Raw genomic sequence first — 19,626 nt, 5'->3', positions numbered from 1 at the left:
GGGCCGCGCGCTCGGCCCCGGCTGACCTTGGGCCGCGCCCGCCGTCCGCAGATGCAGTAAGGGAAACCCACCCCTGTGCGAACACGGCGAGACGCTCCTTCCGGCCGCCGCCGGGCGCTCGGACGGGCTGCGAGCGCGGCCCCCCCCTCGGGGTCGCCGCCCTGGAAAACAGGTTGGACTGCGGCGCCCGGCGCATCCCGCCCGGGACAGAGGCTGTCGCGCCGCTGGCGCCGAGGGCCGCAGGGTGGAGGCCGCCGCGGCTGCCGCTCCGCTCCTCCCCCTGACCCCGGGGGGTTCGGCCTGTGTTGGGTGTCTCGTTCGGGGGCAGGTAATCGGATGTTCCGTGCGCGCTGCAGGAATAAACGGTGGCCCCGGCCAAACGCCTGAGCGCGCACCGACTGAAAGTAAGTGTTAGGCCGACCTGCGCCGTGCAGTGCCCGAAGCAGACCGGCGTCTCCCCACCCGTGAGGCCGCGGAGTGAGCCCGCAGCGTCCTCGCGGGTAGCGCGTCCGGCCGGGAAGCGGGGAGAATGAGACCGCCCCTCGGACTGTCGGGCGGAAAGGGGCTTCCTGCTGCCTCGCCGGAAGTGCCGGTCGGGTTACATAACTGCCTGGGGGAAGGCCCGGCGCCTAGGCCCCGCCGAGCGTGTGAGGCTTACCGGGCCACAGTCGCCGAGACGCCGGGTCATCCTCCACGAGGCGAGAAAGCACCGCCGTGACACCTCTGGCTGTCCCCTGGTGTTATAATTGGCAGAAAGGCAGGAGCCATCAAGGGCAGCCACCTTGGTTCATTTTCGGCAGTGATTTGCAGTAGTGAAGCTCAGCAGTCATTCTCCCGAGTCAATCGGGAATTCTTGGTCTGTTTGAAACTCACCAAAGACATCAATGACAAGAGTGAGATTATGAAATGATTTTCCTTCGTGGCACAGTGTCACTGTGTATCCGACTTCAGTTTGACCTATTTTCAAGCATGACTACAGGCCACTTTGTTATAGTAAATGAGCGTGTGGACAGTATGAAGATGAACAGTGCCCAGGCATCCCAGTGAATACAGAGTATTTTTGTGTTCACAAATCTTTTAAATCAGTCTTTGTACATAACCTTTTTTTTATTCTTTATTGAAGGCATACCGAAAGTTAGCCAAGGAATATCACCCTGATAAGAATCCAAATGCTGGAGACAAAGTAAGTTATTGGAGACTTACTCCCCTGAGGTTTTCTTTAACTGTAAATGGCCCTTCTTGAAAAATAGGGATGTTGTAAGAAAATTCTAATCTGTAGAGTCAGATTTTTGTTAAAGAGAGCATTGGCATTGTGGTGGGAAAACTGAATGTTCTAGGCAGTGGTCAGTAGGAAAGGCCAGAATCAAACCAAAGATAATGTGCAGGGCCACCCTAGTAGCACAGGGGTTAAAGATAAAGACAGCCCTGGGTTCAGTCCCCAGCCAGAAAGCTGGTCCACATGGCACAACGGACCTCTCCTGTCTCTCCCACTGCTCCCTTAAGCTCCCCTCAGCAGTGGATTTCAGTCACTCTGCCTGTTCTGCTCCCTACTCTAACTGGTGAATCCTCCCCACCATCACCCCCACACATACACCTCTGGCCTGCTCCCCAGTTCTTGTATGCATAAATAAGTAAATCTTTTTTTAAAAAAATAACATGCAACTTTTATTAGAATTTAGTGGATTCTAAATCCTTTCATATTTCCCAACCTTTTACTTGAAAATTCACTTGTTTTCCTTTCTGTGTTTTCTTTCTAGTTTAAGGAAATAAGCTTTGCATATGAAGTACTATCAAATCCTGAGAAGCGAGAGTTGTATGACAGATATGGAGAACAAGGTCTTCGGGAAGGCAGTGGTGGAGGTGGTGGCATGGATGATATTTTTTCTCACATTTTTGGTGGGGGATTGTTTGGCTTTATGGGCAATCAGAGTAGAAGTCGAAATGGCAGAAGAAGAGGAGAAGACATGATGCATCCACTCAAGTAAGTATCTTTTTTAAAAAAAAAAGTATTATTCCTTAAATAATACTTTTGCTGAAGAGGAAAAGTATCCCCCAAAATTCTGTCCTTTCATTAGAAAGAGAACTTAACTGCCTTACTGTTCTCCTATGACTAAATTCAGTCTGATAACCCAGGTGTTTCTCTGTTGCAGTAGATCTTAAACTATGGTTGGTGTTTTTTAGGTAGTTTTGTTACATGCTTTTGGGACTCCTTGTTACTTTGTGATTTTAAAGTTCTAATTATAAAATGTGTATTCTTTGAAATACTTAAATGTTCCAGGTTACTTTTTATCTAAAAGCATAAAAAGTGAGTGGCTGTCTGACTAGTTTGTTTACATGTTACAGTCACACATTACTTGATCCTCAGTGGTGAAATCTCCTAAACTGGTTTCCATGGAGCTTGCTGGCTTCAAGCCTGACATTAACCTGCCAACATATGAATGGTGTCTGACCTTGATCTTCATCTGAGAAGCAAGAAGCCCTCTATAAAATGAAAGTAGCAGTTTCACTTTGCAAAATCTGTGTGGTTGTTTTTTATACCATTAGTTTTATATAGTTTATACATTTGGGTCAACTGCAGGAAGAAAGCATGAATGAAACAAGTTTCATTCTGAAATTTATTTGTATTTTGAAAGAATTTACTCATATTACCATTTGGATAACATTCCAAGAGGATTAGTTATCTAGTGTGGATTAGTTCTTTCATTTTTTTTTTTCTATTACAGATTTTCTTGTCAATACAATGTTTTGTTTTGAATGACTTTATTATTATGTATATATGTAATTTTTCATCTTTTCTATAAACTGTTATCTGTGTGTGTGTCTTTATTTCTTTTTGTCTGTTTTCTACAATAAATAGTGTTGCTGTGATACTCTTTAATACAGCTTTGTCTCTAGGCAGAGAGGGGCCAGGCAGGCATCACTGTTTTGAGACTAATGGCAACTGAATTGCCTTACAAATGATTGCTCCAGTTAAGTGCAAATTTTCCTTCCTGACCATATTTATTGACTGGGGTCTTTCTTGTCTGCTAGTGGTTTTGCGTGGTAATTATAAATAAATATGTAAGGTGGGAAAGACCTATCTATTAAAATGACTTGGCTAGGTTTTTATGAGGTATATAAAAGGCAAATGGAACCAAATGCTTTGTCTCAAGTTAAACAGTAGATAAGTCACTACCTGGAAGTGTTGGTAATGTCTTCTCCATAAGGGTTTCAGTTATTTCCTTCTCTATTGTAAAGTAATCTTTACTACTAAAGGAGATTTTAAAATACAGTGAGGGGTCTCCCTGGTGGCACAGATGTTAAAGTCTGAATGCTATCAATCTATCACCAGCCACTGTGCTAGAACAGGTTCACCTCTGAACTTCTTAGCTCACTTTAGATCCCCAGCCAGGGAGGTAGCTACATGGCACAGCAGACTTCTCCTGTCTCGCCCACTGCTCCCCTCAGCAGTGTATTTCAGTAGCCCCGCCTATTCTGCTCCCCGCTCTGTCTTGTAAGTCCTCGCATCCTCCACACTTTTTATATGCAAAAACAAGTAAATCTTAAAAAAGAAAAAAAATACAATAAGAAGGGCAAAACCAAATTAAATTAATCTGGTACTGCTCTCAAATCATTAGTATTTCTGAGACCCTTAATCAGATTTTTTAGTTGATGTTATTTTAGAAATGAATGATCCTTTAATTCTTCAGTGGGCTCTTCACACCTCTCAACTTGTTAGCTTGCTTTAAAAACCTTTTTTCCTTCTCAGCATATTAAGCCTTTCTTTCTTTTTTTTCTTTAAAAGACATACACAGTCTGTTTTGGGATATAACTATAGTCTAAGTTGTCCTGAGAGGGAGCAGAGCCTTGTAGAAGAGAATGGACTCTGGGTCCAGATTGTGTATGTGATCTTGCACGAGGTCTGCTTAATTTGTCTGTATCTTAGTTTTGTCTTGTGAAATAGGGATAAGAAGTTTACCTCGTTCAGAGGGTTGGATTAGATGTAAGGCTGCTGTCCGAAGCTAAAAGAAGGCCCTGGGTGGTTGAATTTGTTACCATCTTTATGAGAAAATGCAGCTCCCCAAACTACTAACCTGACCCAATAGGCTGTCTGTTGAGTGCTCTATGTACTATACGTACCTGTACATTTTTTTTCCAGATTTAAACTACACGATCTTGTAGAGAAGAGAATTTAACAAAATTTCATTAAACCTAATTATTTTCTCCCCAGAGTATCTTTAGAAGATCTGTATAATGGCAAGACAACCAAACTACAACTTAGCAAGAATGTACTCTGTAGTGCCTGCAGTGGGTAAGTGGTGTTCTACTTCATGGGATAAATTTCAACTGTTCCTTTGGTGAGTGGTATACAAAGTAAAAATTGTTCATGATTTAAAAGTAATTATTCAGAACACAGTATTTTCTGATATCTCTGAAAATATCTTCTAGTCGTCGTAACGTGAAGATAAAGACAAAAGCACAGTTCTTGTTTTTATGGGCTTTTGGAATAGTTTGTAGGCAAAAATCTAACTTGTGCTTTTGCTTGCTTTAGCCAAGGTGGAAAGTCTGGGGCTGTTCAGAAGTGCAGTGCTTGCCGGGGTCGGGGTGTGCGCATCATGATCAGACAGCTGGCCCCAGGGATGGTGCAGCAGATGCAGTCTGTGTGTTCTGACTGCAACGGAGAAGGTATGCGTGCCAGTGTCTCTGCACGGACGTGGGAATGAAGTTGGTGGCAGAAATTGAGCGGCTTGCAGTTTTTCTTTTGTGGCCAGTATTTCATCTTATTAAAGATGTTAAAGAATGCCAAAAGGCATAGGAACTCAGTTAAACCGTAAATTTGAGGGAGACTGCAAGTTGTTTAGTTTTTTGATGTATTCAAGGCTAGATATTGGAATTGAAGTTCCATCATAGATGAATTTTAGGTTTTGTTGCCAAAATGGTTTATGAAAAACTACTCACCTACTCATTTAGCTCTTTTATAACCACCACGTGTAAACGAATGGCCGTGACTCTTCCAATTAAATCCTGCTTAAAAAACAAGGGCACGCCCGCTTTTGCCGGGAGGCCTTAGTTTGTTTGTCATGCTTCCCATACTTTCTTGCAATATCTGAAATATTCTGCATCTTTAAACTTCTATGGTAGTCTCTAGGCACTTAGGGTTATTGAGTGCTAAATGTGGTGAAAGTGATTCAGGAACTCAAATTTTTAATTTTAATTAGCTTAAAAGCATGCAGCCCTTAGTTGACTGGTGACCACTATACTGAACAGTGCTAAAGCATCCTTCACCATTTGGTCTGGCAATTTGAAGAAGCAGCATTTTCTCTTCTGGCATTCTACCTTATTAAGGTTGCTAACAGGCAGTGCTCATTGAGGAAACTAAAATCGAATGAAACCTTTTCTTGTGTACCAGGACCCTGGTGTTTTAGAGACTATGCTTTGAAGAAGCAATGTTCCAGAGACAGTCCCTGAAGTCATTAATTATACATGTCATCTGAGCATTAAAATGTGCTAATAGCTATGAGAAATCAATGTATTCTTTCAAACATACTATGTATAATTTCAGTTTTACTCTCCCACCAAATATTTCAAAAGTACACATAGAAAAGAAGCTGTTGGCCTATACATGGACTGGAGAGGGTACTTAGTACCAGCTAATATTCAGCTATCTCTGACAGATTTTAGAAAATCTCGGTGATAATACTCAAAAAGAAGGTCTATAATAGGACACCTAGGCAGGGTTTACCTTGTGAAATAAAATCCTTTACCAACTAAGTCATGTGAAAATAAGTAGGATGGTTATTGAAAATTTTGTGGATTGTCTCTGCCCATTGTAAATTTACATGAAACTAAAACAGAACAAATGAAGCATTTATAGAAACTCCAGTAGCGTATCCCTAGTATCATGTTTCTTTTAATCCTCTGGCTTTGTTTTAACATTAGGAAGTAGAATCAGGAACCAAAAAAAGTATTGTTTACAATAGATTATACTCTGAAATGGAAGGGTCTGGGTAGCTGGGTCCTTAGGTAACCGGGGGTAAAGTGATGATTTTGTTACTAAGGATGATAGTTTAGACAAAACTTTTAAGTAGCAATGAAAAGAAATTCAGAAAATGTATTTAATAATTAAGGCATTGTCCTGATTTGTGTTACTTAAGAATGCAGTGTAGTACTCCTGCTGGAGTTTGAATGATCTCTCTTTACAGGTGAGGTAATTAATGAAAAAGATCGCTGTAAAAAATGTGAAGGAAAGAAGGTGATTAAAGAAGTCAAGATTCTGGAAGTCCATGTAGACAAAGGCATGAAACATGGACAGAGAATTACTTTCACTGGGGAGGCAGACCAGGCCCCGGGAGTGGAACCAGGAGACATTGTTCTTTTGCTACAAGAGAAAGAACATGAGGTAATTTCCATTTTGTTTGTTAAGAAGTGCACCTTGTAGACAAGATCCAGTTCAGATCTCTTTTTTTTTTTTAGTTTCCTAGAGCGATACTAACAAAGATGATGTTTTTAAGTAATGTAGCTAAGTTTCTGAGAACTGACTCGTTAAACCAGCCAGGCAAATGCAGTCAGAAGCACTGTAGTAACCAGTTTTGGTTCCAGGTCAGCTGTTGACTAGCACTGTAATCTTGGTAATCCTTAAATAATATGTGTTTACCCTAATGCCATCTGGGCATTCAATCAGATGATTCAAGGCAGCTTATTTTTCACTATCAAACTCCCTTGATGGGTGGTGAGTGGATAGAGCTATAGCCATCAGTGTCGCTTTGTTGATTTGTTTTGCATATTGGGTATCCAGGAGAACTTTTCAGTGAACTAGATTAGGAGATTGGAGAAAGGAGCGCTGCCACATGATGCCAGAAAACAGGATCACAAGTCAGCCCATTCCATTTTTTTTCTAAGTAGCGTCTCTTAAGCCCCATTTTAAAAGGATAGAAAGTAGCTATATAAAGTCAACTTATTTCCAGAGCTTTTTTCTGTTCAGTTTTCCCTGATAAACAAGGCAGGTTAAAACCAAGGCCACTTAGCCCTTTGGAATTGTGGGAATAAGTGTTCCATTGTGGCTAAGAGGCAGCTTTTAAACGCATTCCTGTTAAAGGAGTTGCATGTGATTTTCCTCCACATACCCCGTGAAAGCACACTCAGGTAGTTTTAGCCCGGAAATTAGAACATGGAGCACATTCTTCTACCACCACAAACCTTTCCACCAACTAGCATGAGATGCTCACTGACAGCTCCTGCCTAGGAGCCTCTACTTGACAGCTTCTAAGGGAAAAACACAATGCCACCAGCTGGCGGGGGCTCGGGGGGGTGGGGGGGGAGGACACACCCGCTCCCCTACAGGTTCCAAATCCATCTTGGCCCACCGGAAAGTCTGCATCACAAATCAGCTACCTTTCTAATTCATGCTAAAATTTTCTCCTATTTGATGGTGGTTTCTACAAATAAAGTACTTTTTAAAGCTAAGAATCCAGTAGAGAATAGCAAAGCCATATTATTGAGGGAATTAGACTCATTCCGTCACTAGGCTGTGCTCTCCTTCACTAGCCTTTTTTAGGGTAATCTAGTCAGACTTCTTGACTTAGCAGAGCTATACCTTTGGATATTACCAAGCTTGTAAATGGCAGGGGCCTTCTAGATCAAAGTAATTTTTAGAAATCTGCCTTAAGGTCTTGTTGGTTGAAATGTGCGTAGTTCTTTTACAAGGTTTTCTATTAACTGGCATTTTATTTACTTCCTTATTTGTTCAGTTTTGCCTTCAGTATACAAAACTATAGCCAGCCATGTAATCAGATGTTTATTGTCCACTTGAGTATTGAGTAAACTGTTGTAAGATAACATATGGGTGTTTTTGTTGATGTATGTATAGAAAGTAAATACCATGTTTTCTGTGAACTTTTTTTTTTTTTTTGCCCTGCCCTAATTCAGTGTTGCTTATGTAAATTAGGACTATTTTAGATCTCTATTTTAGAAATACAGATCATTGCAGTTGGAGGCAAGGGAGTTCTTATTCCCATTTATCAGCTTTGGTCTCCCTGGACTTGACTTTACTTATTTAAAAAAAAAAAAAAAAGAACAGTTCTCTGTTTAGAACAGCATTATAGAATCAAAAGAGAAAAAGAATAAGCTGCTTTAATTCCTAGGGGCTGTAGGAAGACCTTAAAGTATATAATCTTAAAGTTATTGACAGCAGATGTTCCAGCAGATAGTTGAGGCGGCTGACTTAGGACTATAGGTTAAGATGGAGTGGCTTAGGGGAAGATTTCCTCTATTCTTTAAATGAACCAGCCAACTTTTTTTTGTTGTTGTTAAGATTTATTTATTTATGCATACAGAGCTGGGGTATAGGCCAGAAGTGCGGGGCGATGAGAGGCTTCACCAGAGGCAGAGTGGGGAGCAGAACAAGCTGACCAATGAAATACACTGCTGAGGGGAGCAGCAGGCAGGTCAGGAGAGGTCTGCCATGCCATGTGTGTCACCTCTGGGGCGGGGATTGAACTCATTGAAGTGGCTTTAGCTTCTCAGTGCTGTGCTTTAACCTGCTGCACCACCAGGGAGGGCTCCCCGCCAACTTTCTTTAGAAAAGAAATTAATTATATTGAGAGCTCTCTCTGGTGGTGCAGTGGGTTAAAGTACAGCACTATGAAGCTATCGTGGCCACTGCAGCATGAATTCAGTCCCCAGCCAGGGAGTGACCCACATGAGACAGCAGACCTCTCCTGACCCACCTGCTGTTCCCCGCAGTAATGTATTTTAATACATCTGCCTGTTGTCCACACTGTGTGTCTGGTGAATCCTCTCAATTCCTGTACCTCTAGCCTGTACCCCAGTTCTGTATGTATAAGTAAATAAGTCTTTTTTAGAAAGAAAAAAACATTCTATTGAAAAATTCTAGGTGACTTTTTACTGTTGATAATTTTGTTTTCGTCTTAAATTTCAAAGTACAGATATTTGTAAATTCTTAACAAAGAAAACTAAATCCAACGTGTATAAAAGTGGGTTTATTTTTACATTGAAAGCTCAGGCATATGTGTCTGCTTATTGAATATTTTTTTGCATTACCTAGTGCATAAGCTTCTGATGTAATTAAATAAGCTAACTTAAGCATTACTCTTTGGTTTACATTCATGTAAGCAAGTTTTGAATGTTGGGTGAAATTGGTTTGTTCATGTGTAAAGCATGAAATTCATCTTCTTCATGCTGAGTTTCTTTTGCTGAACTAGGACCTCCCTTTCTCCTGTTTGTGTCTAGGACCATGTGTGGGGAGCACTCCAAGGTGAGCCTGTTACACAGAATCCCATTGGACCTTCTGCATCTTTTTGCTCAGAGTCAGGGTCAGGAAATGGCCCGTGATTGCAGCATAGACCTGGTTCTACTTTTGGAGCCTCTGTTGTACCTTGAGAGCCATTACTTTTCTAGCTCCAGTACTTTGCTAGTAGAATTTTCTAGCTCATAACTTGAGTATGACTAAGTTTTTCTATATAAATTTAGGGAAATAGGGAGGGTGGCACCTTGCTTTTGTAGTGAATAGTAGAATTATAGTTTTGTAATTGGTTCAGAGAGCACAACACTTTGTTATAGATCCATAGTTTTAAAAGGTTTCTGTGTGCTTTATTTGTAGGTGTTCCAGAGAGATGGGAATGATTTGCACATGACATATAAGATAGGACTTGTTGAGGCCCTATGTGGATTTCAGTTCACATTTAAACATCTTGATGGACGTCAGATTGTGGTGAAATACCCCCCTGGCAAAGTCATTGAACCAGGTAAATCTTGATGTTTTCCTAATGCAGGATTCTCTGCATTCTTAGGGAATTTGTAAGTGATACTCAGGCGAATGATATTGAACACCCTCCTCTATGAGTGAAGTTTTTGTTTCCTCTTTCTAAAATAACAGGATGTGTTCGAGTAGTTCGAGCTGAAGGAATGCCACAGTATCGTAATCCCTTTGAAAAAGGTGATCTTTACATAAAATTTGATGTGCAGTTTCCTGAAAACAACTGGATCAACCCAGACAAACTTTCTGTAAGTGTTCTCTGAATTTAAGCAATAGATGGTTTATGGTTTAATAAAAGTTGTTTCTGTGTTGCCTTACATTTGTTTTTGGTGCTTCGATGAAATCAGAATTTCAATTTTTGAGGCAAGGACTGCAGGTACTATCTTTTATGGGCCAAGCAGGGAATAATAGTAAAACAGACTATTGAAGTGATGATGGGAAGTCTAGAATTCCTTACAGAACAGATCCCCCACCACCTGAGTACAGGCCCTAGCTTAGCTTCTGCTGGCTGTTAACATGCAGAAAGGTATGTCTGGTGTGATCTTTTCCAGTGTTTAAATGTTGGCAACTCATTTTATTGATTGATTGCACAAAGTAGAACCTGTAGGTTATTAGTTTGCATCAAAAATGCAGAGTACATTGGATTCTATTAAAAGGGCATTTGATGAAAATACCTTACCATTAACCTTTTTGTTTCAATGAAGGAACTAGAAGATCTTCTACCATCTAGACCAGAAGTTCCTAACATAATTGGAGAAACGGAGGAGGTAGAGCTTCAGGAATTTGATAGCACTCGGGGATCAGGAGGTGGGCAGAGACGGGAAGCGTATAATGATAGCTCTGATGAAGAAAGCAGCAGCCATCACGGACCAGGAGTGCAATGTGCCCATCAGTAAACTCTGCAGACAAATTGCACAGGTGGATTTTCCTTCCACATTTGCCTGATTTGTTTTCAGCAGTCCAGCTGGAGTATCCGGTCAATTCAGATGAACTGATGGACATGTTGGTCTATGTGTAACTTCTAAAATTGGTATAGTATCTACAGAGTGTATAATTTAAACTAACCACAAAGCTTTACATCCTCATTTCGACTGTTCTGTAGCAGAATAAAGCACTTGAAAGGAAACAAGACTCCCTTTCACACATGGGTTATAAGTTTCAGTCCTGATATCTGTGCTTGATTTTTATCAGTTTTGTGTAGATTTTATGTTTCATATTTTAAATTCAAATCCCACATTGTAAAGTTTGTGTACAATTTGTCCTGAAGCTTTGTGTTTGGCTGCACCTGCATAAGCTGCTACAAATAGAATAAAGAATTTCATAGCCTGTATCTATCATTTAGATGCATGGGAATGGGCTTTGCACATAGTAGGTTTGGAGCTGACTGGGAACCGGTGGGAAGACTCACAGTAGCTGTGGTTATAAAGTTCTGGGCTTTTTTCCCACTCTTTTCTTTTTCTTTTTGCTCTCTTTTTTTCTTTTTAACCATCTTGTGAAAGGTTTATGAAACTCAGTAATAAAAAGCAGTTGGTGTAATTATTCTTGGTGTCACATTTTTAGAACATATTTTGAACTGGAGAATGTATCATTAATTCTGGTTCTTTTAAAAAGCCCTTAAAAGCCCATTGGCCTGAAGATTATACCTCAGGCTCACCCATTCTGTAATTTTGAAGGCAAAAGAAAGTTTGACATGTTGGTAGAAACAGGCTTTATTGACTTTAATTGATGCTTTTTTGTAGTCAAGGACATCTGAGTTATGTAACTCATAAGTTATGCTTCTCAGCATTGGGGTTGGTTTAACCTAGCCTCTCTGTCTCCCCACCACCACCCCATACCCTTTTTAAAAATAAGGCAACAGCAAATCAATATTAGAACCATGTCTGCATAGAACCTGTTAAAATGCTCTGTTTTCATTAAATGTTAAGTTAAAGATGCTCTGTGTCCATTAAGTTTGATATTTAAGATTGGGGGAAGTGTTGATTACTAATGTTTTACAGAAAAAGTGTAAGTCTCTTAGGCTGGTATGAGAAAAATCAGGTGAAACTACTATGAACAGATGTTCTGTTGCTCTCCACATCTTCAGGTTATTGCCTTTTCATTCCCAGAGCAGGTATTTTCAGAACACACTTTAATTTTAGGGAAAGGAGACATGAGTTGTACATTACACATTTGTAAAAGGAAAAATGGGAAACAAACTAAAAGTCAGAACTGTGTTATGCCATCCCTGAGCCTAAATAAATACACTCTTGTAATTTATTTCGAAGTTTATTAGAAACAGGGAAAGAAAAAAATAAATGGTGTCCTGGCATTAATCAAGCCCTGGGAGGTTGAAATTATTGCCCTACCCATTCTACCTCCGTTGTACAAAAAACAGCAGCCAGTCTGGGCAGGGTTCAACAGCATAGTAGTTTTGTATCCAAGGTGACTTCCCCACAACCACTTTACGCCTAAGAAATGCAGTGGCAATATAAAGTTTGTAGCCTTTCCAATAAAGGTTTATAAAACACGAAAGGCGTTCAGTGTAGTCTTTTAATTCTTTCATCCATTTTTTTTAAATATAGCAAAACCATATGGAAGAGGAATAAGACCTCTGTCTCGTTACTGTACACTGCTTGTTCTACTTGGTAGAGCTCCTACCCAGAGAATAAATACAGTACCACCTGCACAAAGATGTTTTATAATGACTTTTGAGATTTAACTCATAAACCATTGCATTAACCTGAAATCTTTTTAAGATTTCAGTATATTCAGTTTTGTATCACTTACCTAGTTTCACGATATTTTCATCACCCCAGAAAAATCCTACCCAAATCGCTAACATTTATTCCATTCCATTCTCCAGCCCCTGATACAATCATATCTATCTTCTGTTTTTAACCTATGTTGGGTATTTGTGGTCTTCTGTTATATTTAGTCCCCTTTTAAGGTTATGTCCTACTGAATTTATCAGCACTTTATTGTCAGATAATACTCCATTACATTGGTCAGTCATGAGTAAATGCTTGGGTTTTGTTTTGTTTTTTTTTTTTTTACTATGAAGCAATGTTGCATTGAATATGAATGCTTTTGTGTAGAGATTTTCAATTCTTAGGGATATATACAAAGGCATGGAATTGCCAAGTCACATGGTTACTACCAAACTTAAAAAAAGGCCACACCATTTTACAATGTGTGGGTTTTGATTTTTCCACATAACTGCCAATATTTGTTAGCATTTGATCACAACCATCCTAATGGCTATGAAGTGGTTTTGATTTGTGTTTTCCTAATGACTGATTAAACAATCTCAAGTATTCACTGGCCCTTTGTTTATCTTTGGAGGAATGTCATTTCCAATTTATTGTCCATATTTTATTCAGGTTTTAGCTCTTACATCTAGTCACACCTAAATGTAAGACTTGACTTTTGTGTCCCAGAGAATTTTGAATACTGGTCAGGTAATTAACCGAATTGCTGCATATTAGAGTAAAACTTGTTTCTAACAGTGTAATTTGTATAAATGGATGTTTAGTATTTAACAGTAAAATCTGTTGTACTCATACTTCTGATTCTCTGTGGAATTGGTGCAGGCCCCCAACACAGGTTAAGGGTCTCCCTGCATAAGGTTCCTTCAGACACTAACCAAGAGTCCCGGGCTGTCAATCGGGGTTACCTGTGACAGCAATCCCTTTCCCCATCCCCCATTTGCTAGTTCAGTGGAATGGCTCAAAGAATTTGGGAAAACACTGCTTACTAGATTACCAGTTGCTTAGAACAGATGCGACTTAGATCCAAATTGAAGAGATGTTCAGAGCAAGGTATGGGAGCAGGGCACCATGCCCAGTGGCCACACCACCCTCCCGGCCTCAATGTGTTTACTGACCTGGAAAGTAAGGGTTCTTGCCGAGGCTCTCATCACTTACACAAGATGCCTGGCCCCAGTGGGTGGAGGCAGGGGGAGCATGGCAGTTACAACGTTCTAAGCACGTGCAGGTGGTTCCTCTGGTAATGAGCCACCTCCATCCAAAAGGCCATAAGCTCAGGTGCTGAAAGGGAAGGACACCTTCCACCCAGATGCGGCCCCGGTCTTAGGAGCTCTATGCCAGCAGTTTGCCTTGCCAGAATTTCATGTAATTAGGATCACAGTATGTGAATTTTCAGACTGGCTTTTATTTCACAATACACATTTAAGAGGTAGCTCTTCCACACTGATCACTAATTCCTTGTTACTATGTGTAGATTGCTTGATATGGCTATGCCACAATTTGTGTATTCCTTAGATACTTGATTTGCAAATACTTTTTCCCATTCCAAGACACTTTCTTAGGGCGCTTTGGGGCACAAAAGTTTTTGATTTTGATGAAGTCCAACTTAATTTTGTTACTTATGTTTTTGATGTCATAAAGAACTTGTCCCAAAATGTGTATCACTGCAGGTGATCAGTGTTCATTGTGATCGGGAGCTGCTTTTCGACATCAAAAACATCAGACATTGGGGATTGGGTCGGATATTGCGGCTATCTGGTAACCTACAATTTACTTGGGAAACAGGAAGTTACCATCAGCAATTGTATCTTTAAAGTCCAAAGTATTTTGCCTGGAATACTGATTATATCCACTCGTTTTCTTGTGTTCCTTGCCAACGCATTTACTTTGGCCACACACAGGAAATTAGATCCATAAACCTAAACTTCCTTTTTGTGTATTCTTTATGTGCTCCCTTGGATGTACTAGGGTCTCGAATGTTCAGTGATAAGTAAATATATTGCTGTAATAGCTGCAGTTTGATCCAAAATGTATGCAAGGTAATAATTACTCCCAATCTTGTGATTAAATCATCTTCATATGCAAGAGATCTTATAAAATTCTGGCACAGACTTCCAGAGAGCATTGTTAATATAATTGTTCTTAATGTGTGAAAATTCGGTTAAATCCCTGTTAACAGTTGACGGATAGCCAGTCCTGATGAAGGGTAAGAATAGAAACATGGAAGGAGGTGCCACGACCAGAAGCCTGGCTCACACAAAGCCTAGAGCTGGAGGTGGGGGTAGGAGAGATTAACATAGCCGGTGCCCGAGCTGGTCTCAGACTGCTGTAGGCTGTGTCAGGAGCACAGAGCCCAGGAAAAGCTACAGAGATTGAGCTCCCTGTAGAATCTCTGACCCCTTTCAAATTCTAGTTTATTCAAAGTCAAAGAACTGGCCCCTCCCTCACAGAGAAGTGAGCCCTCCCAAAGAGAAGACATGTCAGGGCGGAGCCAGCAGCGGTCCTGCCCACCTGTGCCTAGCAGGCGCTCCTTTTCACCAACTCTGCCAGCTGCAGGCAGCAGGCTCGTGCCAGGGCTTCTCAGCACTGACCTCCTTCAGCACAGGCCGCTGCCCTCCTTAGGGCCGCCCACCTGTGACTTCTCAGACCTGTCTCAGCAAACCTGTACCTTTCGGGCAGCCTTTTCTGCCCACTTGTGCCCTTGCAGGTGTCTTCTTTTCTGTCCCTTTCCTGATAAACCTGCTTTTTAAATATAACTGAGTCTCTTGTCTTGTGGAGAAACTTGCCTGGGAACTCGTCGCGTGGCACTGATAGGGGAGCTCTGGTGAAACCTTTCCCAGAGTGAGCCCAAGCGCCCCACTCTCCAAACCCAGCAACTCCCAAAACTACATCAAGGACCACCATGGGCCAAGCTGAAGGTGCTGCAGTCAGTCTCCACTTTCCAGTTGTAGAGAGAAAAAGACCAGAAAAAATTCTTAGCAACAGAAGGCTGACGGATTTATCAGTGACATATTTTATTTTGTGATCTACAAATTGTTTTTTTCTGCCAGAAAAGCAGTACCTGGTCATTAAAAAACCAAAACTATGTGAACTGGAAAAAATCCTCAAATTCCACACTCATGACACTATCATTACAGATTTGTCTTTAATTTACCCAGCAGGGGGTGAGGGTGGGAGCAACAGAGAGCTGACCCAGCAGCTGCAGGCCCTGTGGGATTCAGGATGGTGCAGGCAGGCAACCTGCAGCAGATCACAGCAACCAAGGCCACACCCCCTCCATTATCAGCAGTGATCAGTGAGTGGGCGCAAGTGGGACTGCAAGATGAAGGAGGGAGAGTGTCCCATGGCCAGATTCAGCAGCACTGACCCTACCACGTGGACGGTCCCCACCCAACTAGTGTGGAGACCCTGTGGGTCTAGAATTCCAGAAGGCTGTTGCCGCTTCCTGAGGGTGTGGGGAGGCCATGTTGCTGCAAACAGGACAAGTTTTTCTTTTTAATCACTGTGTTTACACCCATCTGTGTTTAGCCCAGTCATCTGTTTTAGGGCACTTGGTTTGTTTCTATACTTTGGCTATCATAAATATTGCTGCAATAAACCAGTATAAATTTCTCTTTGAATTAGTGTATTTGAGTTCCTCAGGTAGCTACCTAGGAGTGGACTTGCTGCGTAGTATGGCAGATCCATTTTTAATCTTGAGAAATGTCCATGCTGCTTTCTGCTGGACTGGACCAGTCTGTAGTCCTCTAACAGGAGGGGTGAGGGGTCCCCAGGAAAAGGGGAAGTTCCAGGTTCCCTGCCCCACCCAGGAAGGTAGAGCTGAGCAGAGAAGAGAAGGAATCTGAAGAAGGAAACAGGATGAAGAGTCAGAAGGAGAACTGAGGGAGTCACACGGAGCAGAGAGACATGTGAAGAAACTGCGCTTGTTCCTTGGCCCTGTGCTGGTGAAAGACCCAAGGGGAGGTTCACTATGGCAGTGATTATCTTGATTTTGAAGATTTTGATGTTGCTCTTTTCCTCCCAGACTTGTCTGGCCTTGTGTGACCCTTTTCTATGGGTCCCTGCCAGAAGGTGCTTTAGACTTGTGGCAGCTTTCAGGCCTTGCTCTGGGCCAATCCCTTTTGGGTAGACTTTTGCCCACGAGGGGATGGGTAACTTCAGGTGTTTGATTTAGAAGTGATATTCTTTGTCTTTCTGTATTGTACAATCATTGTATTAAAGTTCCTTTCCATTAAATTTCTTATGTCTTGATGTGGCAGATGGCAGAACCTATTTAGAGCAGGTAGTTTTGGGGGTCCAGGGGTCCCCCTCTCTCCCTGCCCTGTAACAGTCCCAACAGTACATGAGGGTTCTTTTTTCTCCATACTTGGTTTTGGTAAGGTCCTTTTGGTAAGGACCATTCTCACAGGAATGAGGTGATGTCTCATTGTGGTTTTGCTTTACATTTCCTTGAAAATGAAAGGTGATGAACATTTTTTAAGTGTTTATTGCCTATCTTTATGTCTTCTTTTTTTTTTAAGATTTATTTTTATTTATTTATGCATACAGAACTGGGGTGAAGGCCAGAGGTGTGGTAGGTGAGAGGATTTGCCAGAGACAGTGGGGAACAGAACAGGCAGATGGACTGAAATGTACTGCTGAGGGGAGCAGTGGGCAAATCAGGAGGTCTGCTGCGCCATGTGGTCAGCTCCCTGGCCGGGAATCAAACTCATGCTGCAGTGGCTGGTCATAGCTTCATCTGAGACTTAACCCCTTGCTTCACAGGGAGGCCCCTTTATGTCTTCTTTTGAGACATAATACCTATTTAGCCCTTCTGCCTGTTTTAATTATTTGTTTTCCCTTTCAAAGGTTTATTTATCTATGCACATAGAACTGGGGTACAGGCCAGAGGTGCAGGAGTGAGAGGATTCTCCAGAGTGGAGAGCAGAACAGGCAGATTGATGAAGTACACTGCTAAGGGGAGCAGCGGGAGGGACAGAAGAGGTCTGCCGCGCCATGTGGGTCATCTTCTTGGCTGGGGAACGAACTTGTGCTGCAGTGGCTATGATGGCTTCACAGTGCTGCGCTTTAACACATTGTGCCACCAGGAGGGCCCTATTTGCTTTCTTTGTGTTGAATTTTGTGAGTTCTTTGTAGACCTTCCATATCAGTTCCTTGTCAAATGTGTGGTATGCAAATATTTCCTCCCATTCCGCTGGGTATCTTTTTGTCTTAATTGTGGTTTCTTTTGCTGTGCAGAAGCTTTTACGTTTGATATAATCCAAATTGTTTATGTTCTCCTTTGTCTTCCTGACTATTAGAGACGTACAGACAAAGACATCACAGAAATATATGTGATAAGATGTTTTACCTATTTTCCCCTACATAATCTATGTTCACATCTTATATCCAAGTCTTTTATTCATTTTTATTTTTGTGCATGGTGTGAGATAGTGATCTAGCTTCATTCTTTTGCATGTTGTTGTCTAGTTTTCCTAACACCATTTAATAAAGAGAATTTCATTGATCCAATGTATGTTCTTGGCTCCTTTGTTGTATGTTAACTTTCCATATAGGTGTGGGTTTATTTCTGGGATCTTGATTCTATTCCATTGGTCTGTTTGGGGTTTTATTCCAACACCATGCTCTTCCTCATTATAGCTCTATAGTTCTGTTTGAAGGCTGGAAGTATAATACTGCTATTTTCCTCTTATGTCAGGATTGCTTTCACTATCCAGCTCTTTTGAGGTTCCATATGAATTTGATTGTTTTATTTCTGTAAAGAAGGACATTGAGATGTTGATTGGGATTTTATTGAACGCACAAATTGCTGTGGGTATGATTATCATTTTGAGCATATTGATGTTTCTAATCCACGGGCAGGGAATTCCATTTCTTTGTATCCTCTTTCTTTTAACAAGATCCTTCAACTCCTTTGTTAAGTTTACTTCTAGGTATTTATTTTGTTTTGTTTTGTTTTTTTGGGGTTTTTTTGGTTTGTTGTGATTATAAATAGGATAATTTTCTTAATTTCTTACATTTCTCACTCATCATTTATATATAGGAAGGAAACTGGTTTTGGGGTATTGATTTTATAGCCTGCCATTTTACTGAACAGATTTATTATTTCAATTAGGTTTTCATTGGATTCTTTAGGGTTTTCTGTGTGTATTATGTCATCAGTTAATAATGATAGCTATACTTCATCTTTCCCAATTTGAATTCATTTTACATCCTTCTTTTGCCCAGTTGCTCTAGGGGTTTTGAGTAGTAATGTTGGTGGACAACCTTGTCTGAGACCAGATTTTAGTAATAAAGCTGTTAATTTTTCACAATTGAGAATGATGTTAGCTGCAGGATAGTTGTATATGGCTTTTATTATGTGAAGTTCCATTTATCCTACTTTTCAGGATTATTATTATAAATGTGTGTGGAATCTTATAAGGGGAAGGGTGTCCTAAAAGAACTCTGCAGAGCCTGGTGGACTCCACCCCTACCCCAGCTCCACCCCCTACTCCAGTGATTGGAAACTACAACTCCCAGAAGTACCCAGGAAAGAACTTCAAGGACCTAAGGATGGAGCTAAGCAGGCATTCTGAGACTTTGGGGGATAAATAGAGATCAGTTTTTCCAACTGTCACTCTGGAGAGGTAACGGTTCTCTCTCTGGAGCAACTGCTCCAACTTATATGATCATGTTTTTTTCTTTCTTTTTGTTGAAGTGGTAAATTATGTTGACTGGAGGGAGTTGGTGAGAGGATTCACCAGAGAAAGAGTGGGGAGCAGAACAGGCAGATCCACTGACATACACTGCTGAGGGGAGCAGTGGGTGAGTCAGGAGAGGTCTGCTGCGCCATGTGGATCAGCTCCCTAGCGGGGAATCAAACTTGTGCTGCAGTGGCTGCCCATAGCCTCATGGTGTTGAATAGCTTCGTAGTGCCAGGGAGGCCCCTCCTTTACATAGTTTCTATGTTGCTCTCACTCTACAATAATAGAACTGAGCAGTTACACTAAAGTCCTTCTGTTACAGGGTAGACCAGAGTAGACTTGGGGTGCCTGTCTGTGGGCCCTCACCCCCGTGCTCAAAATGGAATTTTCTGCAGGCACACACAGAAAGGGAATAGGTTTATTAAAAAAAAAAAAAAAAAAA

General features: G+C 41.3%; 1 protein-coding gene across 1 annotated transcript in view; it reads left to right on the top strand.

The window, feature by feature from the left end:
- DNAJA2 (DnaJ (Hsp40) homolog, subfamily A, member 2) overlaps positions 1-11,686 on the top strand; it is a 15,784-nt gene extending 4,098 nt beyond the window's left edge. Inside the window, exons 3-11 of the mRNA XM_012730448.1 lie at positions 52-172; positions 1,124-1,183; positions 1,758-1,981; positions 4,211-4,291; positions 4,532-4,665; positions 6,183-6,379; positions 9,599-9,743; positions 9,875-10,002; positions 10,459-11,686. Of these exons, the coding sequence (XP_012585902.1) occupies positions 52-172; positions 1,124-1,183; positions 1,758-1,981; positions 4,211-4,291; positions 4,532-4,665; positions 6,183-6,379; positions 9,599-9,743; positions 9,875-10,002; positions 10,459-10,650 (1,282 nt within the window). The 3' untranslated portion in view covers positions 10,651-11,686. The remainder of the gene's footprint in view (positions 1-51; positions 173-1,123; positions 1,184-1,757; positions 1,982-4,210; positions 4,292-4,531; positions 4,666-6,182; positions 6,380-9,598; positions 9,744-9,874; positions 10,003-10,458) is intronic.
- The last annotated feature ends 7,940 nt before the right edge of the window (positions 11,687-19,626 follow it).

Source organism: Condylura cristata, unplaced genomic scaffold (assembly GCF_000260355.1).
Source record: "Condylura cristata isolate star-nosed mole 26May11 unplaced genomic scaffold, ConCri1.0 scaffold00028, whole genome shotgun sequence".
Classification (NCBI taxonomy): Eukaryota; Metazoa; Chordata; class Mammalia; order Eulipotyphla; family Talpidae; genus Condylura; species Condylura cristata.
This window is presented reverse-complemented; position numbering and strand designations above follow the sequence as displayed.